At 38.3% G+C, this 8,939-nt stretch overlaps 1 protein-coding gene across 2 annotated transcripts; it reads right to left on the bottom strand.

The window, feature by feature from the left end:
• Nucleotides 1-313: 313 nt before the first annotated feature.
• Nucleotides 314-8,687, bottom strand: LOC113297935 (DNA repair protein UVH3-like). Of its 2 annotated transcripts, XM_026546547.1 has the most exons (15): nt 8,515-8,687; nt 8,182-8,432; nt 7,673-7,842; nt 7,481-7,595; nt 6,949-7,026; nt 6,784-6,837; nt 6,392-6,576; nt 4,276-6,076; nt 3,585-3,779; nt 3,169-3,254; nt 2,675-2,921; nt 2,444-2,580; nt 2,124-2,208; nt 1,542-2,015; nt 314-1,173 (listed from the first exon to the last, which is right to left on the bottom strand). In XM_026546547.1, the coding sequence occupies exons 1-15, from the start codon at nt 8,600-8,602 to the stop codon at nt 553-555; spliced, it is 4,587 nt and encodes a 1,528-aa protein (XP_026402332.1). In that variant the 5' UTR covers nt 8,603-8,687; the 3' UTR covers nt 314-552. The 2 variants fall into 2 exon arrangements, with proteins under 2 accessions (XP_026402332.1, XP_026402333.1); XM_026546548.1 differs by lacking the exons at nt 8,182-8,432; nt 8,515-8,687 and having other exon boundaries at nt 7,481-7,587; nt 7,673-7,806.
• Between the last annotated feature and the right edge of the window lie 252 nt (nt 8,688-8,939).

The following is an 8,939-nucleotide window of genomic DNA, read 5'->3' as shown; positions in this document are numbered from 1 at the left end:
CTACTACCAACACATGTAACAACTACGCTACTTCCCCTCTCTTCTTTATCTTATGTACTTAAAGAGAAAAGACGGTGAATAAGAAAAATACACTACTGATTCTCCATCTCCTCTATTTTTGGTTTCTTCCCCGTTAAAACTGTCTCCTTAAACACAATATAAACTTGAACAAAACCCTTAGTTTTGTTGCTTCACCTTGGTTCGAGATCTCCTCTTTAATGGTCTGCTACTTCCTCTTTTCCTTGGCACTTCGGAAAAAAAAAAGTAAGAAAAAAAATGTTGGTCGATTTTTCCTGCTAAACTGCCAAGGATCTGAAAAAGACGTGTATTCCCTAGTCCCTACCATTTGATTGAGATCTGTAATTTGTCATTGCAGCTTGTTTGTTACTGTTGCCTTTGTTTGGTTTGATAGACCTAAAATATACATTCAGTTAGATCTTTTAATTTCTCAAACAAAAACTGTCCACACGAGTATAAAACAAACAAACTAATTAGTAGGTACAAGAGTAGATGCATCATTCAGCCCTTTCTTTCTCAGATTTTTTGAGGATTTCAAATCTTCTTCCGCTTCCTTTTCAAGAAAGGCATAGCTTTTAGACCTGTTGAAGCCGACTCCTGATCGGTTGTAACAGCTTCTTCCATGGATGGTATACTCACTACATTTGTCTCCTTTCCATCATCTTTGTCATTATTTGTATTCACACAAGCATCCAATTTTCTCATACCTCTATCTTCATCTGGAACATCTATAGTTGGGCTAGAGATCGATTTGCTAGTTCCTTTCTCGTCTTCATCCATACAGAAGCCACCACCCATTTTGAGGTAGTCTTTAGAGGATGCGTCCTCGACAAAGGGAATGTTACTTCCAAGGCCAGAATCTATTGCCAGGTTCATAATCAATTCATTTTCAGGATCACCTTCTTCTGTGCAAAACCCCCCTCCCATTCCACGGGAGTCTCTGGATAAATCGCCATCATCTTCTATGAATGAGCTTTCCACCTCTTTAAGACCATACGAAATATTCTTGTCAAACAAACCCTTATCACGAGATACTTCTTGATTGACTGTGCCATCCTTGTCAGTTCTTACTCTCTCTAAGTTTGATGAATCACTCAAGTCTTCGGCTTCCACATCATTCCCTGTGTAGATCACGCCCTTTCTTGGTCGTTTTGACTGCACAATTTGCAATTGGAAAAGACAAAGAAAGAAATCTCAGATATTAGTTCCTAGTAACATCATTAGTAGTTCATTTCCTATGAAAAGCAAAAAGAAAAATTAAGCTTCCAACACAAAATATAAGACAGTCAAAACCAGCTGACTTGGTTAATGGAAGTGGCCTCCTACATGCAGTTCCACCTAAGACTGCTATGTATCTGACAGGTCTGATCACCTATTCATGACCTTTCAATAGGCTAGAGAACAGATCATGTCAAAACGAAACCAACTTCACTCCCAGAGGGAAATCACAGTTTATACAAATAACAGATGCCAATATGTGATTTACTCCGTAAAAATATAAATTAACTTATCTGAGAACTTACTCTTCGCACTTCTGAAGATTTTTCTGCTATTTCAACTCGCATTTCCACTTCATCATCCTCATTACTGATGCTGGTATCAGATGATTCAGATACATGAACTTCTTTTCCCCTCCCTTTCCCTCTCCCTCTTCCCCTCCCTCTTCCCCTCCCTCTTCCTCTTGCATTTCCACTAGATTCTTTCTTGGTACTATCTCTACTCACATTTGAAATGGGTGTATCAAAATTCTCAACCACAGATGGCATAGGTTCAATCTCGTTTCTTTTTCTCGATTTCTTTGAGTTTGATTTTTCTGCACTCTTCGTTTTAGTTCCAGGAACACTGTTACCAGCTTCCGGAGCTTCTGGCTGAAGTTCCTCTATCAACTCAGAAGATCGGTTACCTGATATTCCTTTCACAGCTTTTTTTATTCTCTTGCTACGTATTTTTGCAAATCTTTCGTTGAATGTGTAAAATGCCTCTAATCGCAGCTGAGTCTGCATCCGACGCATAAACGAAATATCTCACGAAACAGAAGATTTAAGATGATCACTCCATATGCATTAACAAATGGATCACTTCCAAGTAGAAATCGTCAACCTTACCTCATGCTTATTGTACTCCTTTAAAACGGGTACTAACAAATCATCAGCCTTCTGGTTATTCCATCCTAACTTTTCCCAACACAATCTGTAACAAAATAGTTTTGGCCATAATGTCAGGCGAAGATGCACTTCTTTAATTAATTACTTCTCCTAGTGATTTTTAAAAATCATTGGTTAAGTTGAGACATTTCAATTGACAAAATTGTGCGGCATTATGGGATTTTGCTATTTAATACTTGGGAAATCATTTCTAATGACATTGACAGTTATATAACGAAATGTGACTGTCTGATGATATTAACAGTAGAAAGTTAACTCACTTGCGAAGAACAAAAAGATCTGGCTTTCCCCATGAAAAGGGTTCGGTTGATTTGTCCACTTGTGGAGAGATATATGCAGAAATGACTGTTTCACTTGGAAAAGATGCAGGTATATGCCAATTTTTGCTCACATTTCTCTGTACCCAGCACACAAGATGATAATATGGCTCAGCAGAAGGAACTTATTCATTCATAACAAGCCAATAATAGACAAAAGAAGAGAAAACTTACATGTTTGTCCATGAAGGTCTGCTTTAGTTTGGGGATGTTGTCCGTAGAATTTCTTCTATCAATGCCAGCCTCCACTTCATTTCTACTGATCTTAGACCCTCTTTTCTTCAAATTAGATCCACTTTGAGTATTAAGGTTTCCTAGAATGGTAGGGTCAGGGGATTCAAGCCACTCCCTGAATTGTTGGAGGCCGTCTTCCTCAGGAAATGCATGTGCAACTTCAATAGCATTGACAATACCAATTCCACTTCGAAAAAGAGAAAAAAATAAAAGAAAATGGAATATAGTCATCTCTCTGAAGCTTAATTACAAAACAAATAACCCATGTGATAAATAGGTGGAAGTTTTCGGATATCCATGACGTGTTGAAACATAATTTGGCAAATCTTACAATCTACCTACTTAGTAGTGCCTGATTATCAGTTCAGCCTAGTGAAAAATATGGATAATACATCACCTAATCATTGGGATACAAAACCTACTCAGAAGTTTACCTAATACCTTCTGTGTAATCACTCCCAAGAAGCAATGCCATCCGAATCAGTTGATCCCTAGTTAATCCGAGCTCAGTCTCAATGTCCTGCAATATCAGTGACCATGAGAAAAAAGAAGCTCATACTGATAGAAGCGAAGGTTTTCACATATCTAACAAATCTGGTACCGAGCGAGTCACAAGCAGAAAAGTTAAAATCCTGAAACAGTGAGGACGAAACTCGATATACCAAGCTGCAATAGAAAAGAACAACACGAGCCATAATAATAGCGGCCAATCTTGTTTCTAAATTCAGCACTAACCCTCAATAGACCTGATATATAACTACAAAGAGTCACTATTACATAACTTCTGCAACCTAGTCAAATATAATTGAAAATAAGAAAAGAAAGAAAATGCAGCTGGTAAAAAACATACCTTCATAAAGTAAGTTTCAACATATTTGCGATCATCGAATATATTTTTGTACACACTTCTTGCCCCAAACAAGAACACATCCGAGTCATCAGTGACAACACCATCCACAAGACCAGATAATTCCATGTGTGCGCACTGAGCCTCTGCTTCCATAGGTGCAATAATATAAGGTAAACCAAACATTTGCAGCAGTTCCTGTAAAATCACCAAGCAGAAGTAGGTATATTAAGGTAGCTTAAGTTGAGGAAAACATAGTATGTGACAAGTTCTCTAAACAATGACAGTTTTGATATCTTGAAAAAGCCTGATTAATTCAACGCAAACCAAGCACCAGGAGCCACTAGGATTGGCTTCCAGTAGCCTAGCTCTAAGATCTCCAACATATTCAATAGTGGCTCACCAGAATTACCAGCCAAAGATCCTTAAAACAGAACAAAAATCTGATAAAGACAGTCCAAAACACATAAGGACAGAGAGGAACATAATCACAACAAGTGAGTTTAATGCCGCAAAATGATATATACAAGCAGTGTAACCACGACTGCTAAGCTTTTACAGTTGACACGCAAATCAAGCTTTCGAAAGATAACAAACAACTTGTTCAGTAACGTAATTGACATAATGCCAAATGGTATATTCTTTGTATATAAGACAAAAGATAAATGTTCCCCACAAGAAGTTAAAAAATAACCTGGCATTCGGCAAACATTTCACTGCTAACAGACGCTGCATTGCGCTCAAGCTTCCTCTGCTCCTCGCCTAAATTGATACGCTCGTCTCTTAAAATAAGCATTTCTTCATCTAAGCTAACCCTGTCTACCTCCATATGAACCTCGAGATTGTCATGAATCATAGAGTTCTCAACTGTAGGCTCGAGAAACTTTTCTACGACCACATTTTGCTCAAGGTCATCACTGTGTGCAACTGGTTTCACCTCATTAGTATTGGCATTTGCAGCTGTCTCATCTAAATGACATGTTGAAACAACTTCAGAATCTTTTTGGTGATCACCAACAAGCATAGCATCACATGCATCATGCATCATTGCAGATGAAACATGAGAACTAAGCTCAGAAGTTCCAACTACACCTTTGAATCCAGCAGTCCCCCCAGACTCTTCAAAAGCATCCAAGAATTGATCAGTGATTATATTAGGCGTTGCACGTTCTCCTGGAGCCAGATTTGTGTGTGGTGCTTCTATGTAAATGCTCTTACTATCACTGAGTGTTTCACTTGAATCTTTAAGACTAGAAACAAGGTCTCTTTCACCCAATTTATCAATCAGTGATTCCTTGTCATCAGTCTCAATGCTAAGATCTGTGCATAAGTCTGATTGCTTCGGTAGAGAGTCATTGATCTGCGAAGCATTTTTTTCACCTATCTGATCTAGATTCTCGTGTCCATCTTCCTGCAATGATATTTGACGTTGCAGAGGATCATTTTCTCTAAGCAAACCAAGAGGCTCAATGCTGTCTTTTTCAGGATTAGAAAGTGCAAAGGGGAATCCACCGCCCATACCTTCATTTATCATTTCTTCTGATATTTTGGAAATTTTAATTTCAGTTGATGTCATAGTAGACTTTTTTGGGGTGAAGTCCTCAAGACTACGCCTTATTGCTTCCTCGATATTAGCATCTTCTTCCAGAGAACCTCTTGAAACAACAACAGTATCAGGTTTAGATGGAGATGGATAAGCATCAGTAGGGACATCCAAATCCCCTTCTTCCCAATCCACATCACTTTCGTCACTGTTTCCCTTGGCTAAAGATGGTCCAGTTTCCGCCATAGAATCTTTGCCATAAATATCACCTTTTTCTTCGTCAACATTTCCCTTCCAGATGCAGTGTAAAACAGAAGCATGGGAAGGATCTACCGTAGAAGCATTTTCAGCCGCAGATACCAAGACTGAATTTCCTGCTACTAACTGAGCAAATAGATCATCATCGACATCCTCGTAGTCTCTATCTTCACACTTATTTTCATCTTCAATGAAAGATATTTCAAATGATGGTCCACTTTCAAGAATAGACTGCTCATCTTTTTTCAGGTTCCTCCCTTGAATTACCAAACTATCATCAGTTCCATCAACATTACACATTTCATCTGAGGTTTCACGGAGATGGTTATTTTCACCAAAATTGGGGATTCCATCTACTCTCTCACTAAAGAAAGCCTCTAGGTTTGAAGAGTTTTGATCTTTCATCTTATCCTGCTCAATTTCCTTCATCAGATCCAAATTTCGCTGCAGATCTCGAGTCATACGGATGCCCATGGCTCTTACCCTACTTACCCGGAGGCGCCCCCTTTCATCAAGGTATCCTTCCACACCATCATCAAAATTACTTCCAAGCACGTTCTCTTCAGAAGCTGTAGCTGATCTTTTTTCTGTAATAGCGGAAACATGATTCGTTAAATCTGAAGCGACTGAATTCTTCCTTACTGGCTGACCTTCCACACCTCCATGTCTCTTGACTCCAGCACTTGCAAGTGTTCTGGTTGGTTTAAGTCAAGCAACTAGTAAACAACATAGGCCAACAAGGGTACATGTAAAACTAGAATTCTACAGTATCAATAAAAGAAAAGGAAAGAATATGTTAAGAAAACAGGTTTATTGCACACAAACATACTGTTTAATTCATGAAGCCAGCCATACTTGCTGTAACATTAGATTAATAAAACTAGAATTGTCTCTCGACAGAAGTTTTTGCCCATCAGAGGAAAACAAAAACAAAATGTCATTCAGTTCTCTGCTGATTAGAGACTAAAGGATAAAGCATGTAAATACCAATTCATGGAATCACCCTTACTCTTTGTCCCCAGTAAATGATGACGAGAATATAAATTCTCTATTTGCTTCAGAAGCTATCCGCGAAGTCTGCACCCCACCAACTCCCCTTCCAGCAGCAGCTTTCTGCACCTCATCTATCTCTCGACGAAAAGCAACAGTCTTAAGATATGACTGTATTTGCAGCTCAGAAAACTTTGCAGGGGCCTAGATGTAAAGAACAACCAGTCAACAGTTTGAAAGAGTTTAGATTCTAACCCTGATGAGATAAACTCAAATAGTAGAGCAGAACAGCAGAGCACATTATTTGACTGATGTTATCTTTAGTCATATTACAAATTTCTGAGGAGGATCGCAGACACCCAGCAATATAAAATTTTCAGTTAATGAATACGGGTGAAGCAGAAATTCTACCTTCTTTACTTTCTGATATTTCTGCCTATTTTCAGCCATCAACCCTTCTCTCATCTGTAAACAAGCACTACTATCATTATTCAATATACAATTGAAAGACGGCACATGTCAGGTTAAGGAGAAAAGTAAAAGAAATAACATGGTCATCGATATCAGAACACTTGCCTGAACAAGAAGATCAAGTTGAAGAGAGGGAGGCAGAGACGCCAGAACTGATGGATCAACTTTGCCATGCATTGTTGGCTGCAAGATCAGTTATAATTATTCTTTTTAAACACAAACTTTTGACAAATATAAGATATTTATATACTAATGTACCGTAATATACTAGTTTATAGACCAAAGCAAAACAAAACAATACAAAAAAGTTCTGGAGCAGTCACAAGGGCACGACAAGCTTGCAGGGAACCTTAGCTCTTACAAGCAGATGCCATTAAAATGAATCTTATGAATAACATGCCGCACCGAATGATCACCATTATAGTTTCTTTTGCCGTCTCAAAATTAACTTGATATCGGATACCGTAAGATACTACCCGTGATACCAGTAAGTTCATTAACCTCATGTTACTTGAAAAGGAATGCATAAGTTCCAAATACAACTAGCGAATTCCCTGAAGTTTTCTTTCACATTGCAAGAATAGAAAAGTAAAAGTTTTGATACGTAGAAGAAATCTTTAAAACAAAGAACACTTACAAGTATCATTTCCTCATCCTCGTCGTCCTCTTCATCAATAGCAACACCACTAACAGATGCCGACAAATTTGTCGTTAAACTCCCATCTTCCTCGGCCGCAATCGAAGCTGCCAACCTAAATTCATTCGTTAAAACATACTTTAAACCACCATATAGGAAATTCAGAGAACCACAGTTCCTTAGGAAGCTTACAATTCATCTAGCTCTTTCTGATCATAACCCTTGTTGACCTTTTCGTTTCCTTTCAATCTTACATCTAGCACTTCACTATTTTCCACTACAACATTTTTCCCTTTAATATCATTATTTTGTCTCTGAATCTTTAAACCCTCAGCCAATTCTTGTAATCTCATTGTCTTAAGCTGCAACAACATTACAACCACGGAATCTTTAACTTAAAACAACCAATATATAGACGGAGTAGAAAATATAAGAAAAACGATAACATGTTGATCATTATTACAAAAAAAGAAAATGTTAGAATGTTCGCACGATTGACACACGAAGTCCACATAGGACACGCACTATTCATCGCAGATGCCAGGCAATCGCCCGAACAAGTTGCTCACCAACGGTGTATAGCGCATCAACATGGGATGCATGCACAAAATGAGCATGCCCCTTAGCAAAACTCTCAACAAAAGTGAAATGAGAGCTCAGTCAATAAACTAGGAATGATTAAAGAAAGAACCGATACTGACATGATTGAGTAGCAACTTCTCAGCGGTTTTACGAATTTTAGCTTGTGCATTCTCGCGCTGACGTCGACGAGCAGTAACAGTACGAAGCTTAAGAGCGGGAGTACCACCATCAAAGACAAATACAGGTTTGGTACGAAGAAATAATAGCTTACAAATTCGACGAAAAAACCCTAAAATGTGAGCGTTCCTAACCATTTCACCTTTCTCATCTCTCATTGCTTTCATAAATTGAACCATCCATATACTTGCATCTATTTAAAGTACACAAAAATTAAATCAGAATGCGAGAAATTGGAAAGAAATTAAGGCTTTTAGGGTTTTGAGAAGAGTTACCAATTGCAAGTCTTTTCCCTGATAAAGTTTCAACAGAGACCCGACGACCAACAGGAGCGAGTAATTCCCACAGACCATGAACACCCATTTTCGGTTTCTTTAGAGACGGTTGAGTTTTTTTTACCGCCAATTGATCAGAAAGAGGGAAAAAATGGATGCAGTCGGTTTCTTAAGCTAAAAAAAGTAGTTGATATCGTGCGCTAGGAGTACCAGAAGCTCTGCGTAAGCAACATGTAATGAGCAGCCATTCATAGGATTCAAGTAGCACCCAATTTTGTGGACGTTTTATGGCAACCCCAATGGATAGTGAGGATCTTGTGGATCGATGAAATTTCCAAAAAAAAAAAGGAAAAAAAAAATTGCTACAAGGAAAAAAAAAGGAAACTAAATAGCAAAAACAGAAACGAGCACTTAAGGAGAATTCG

The sequence above is a fragment of the Papaver somniferum genome, chromosome 7 (genome assembly GCF_003573695.1).
Source record: "Papaver somniferum cultivar HN1 chromosome 7, ASM357369v1, whole genome shotgun sequence".
NCBI lineage: Eukaryota > Viridiplantae > Streptophyta > Magnoliopsida > Ranunculales > Papaveraceae > Papaver > Papaver somniferum.
The sequence above is the reverse complement of the archived record's forward strand: the minus strand, read 5'-3'. Positions and strand labels throughout refer to the sequence as shown.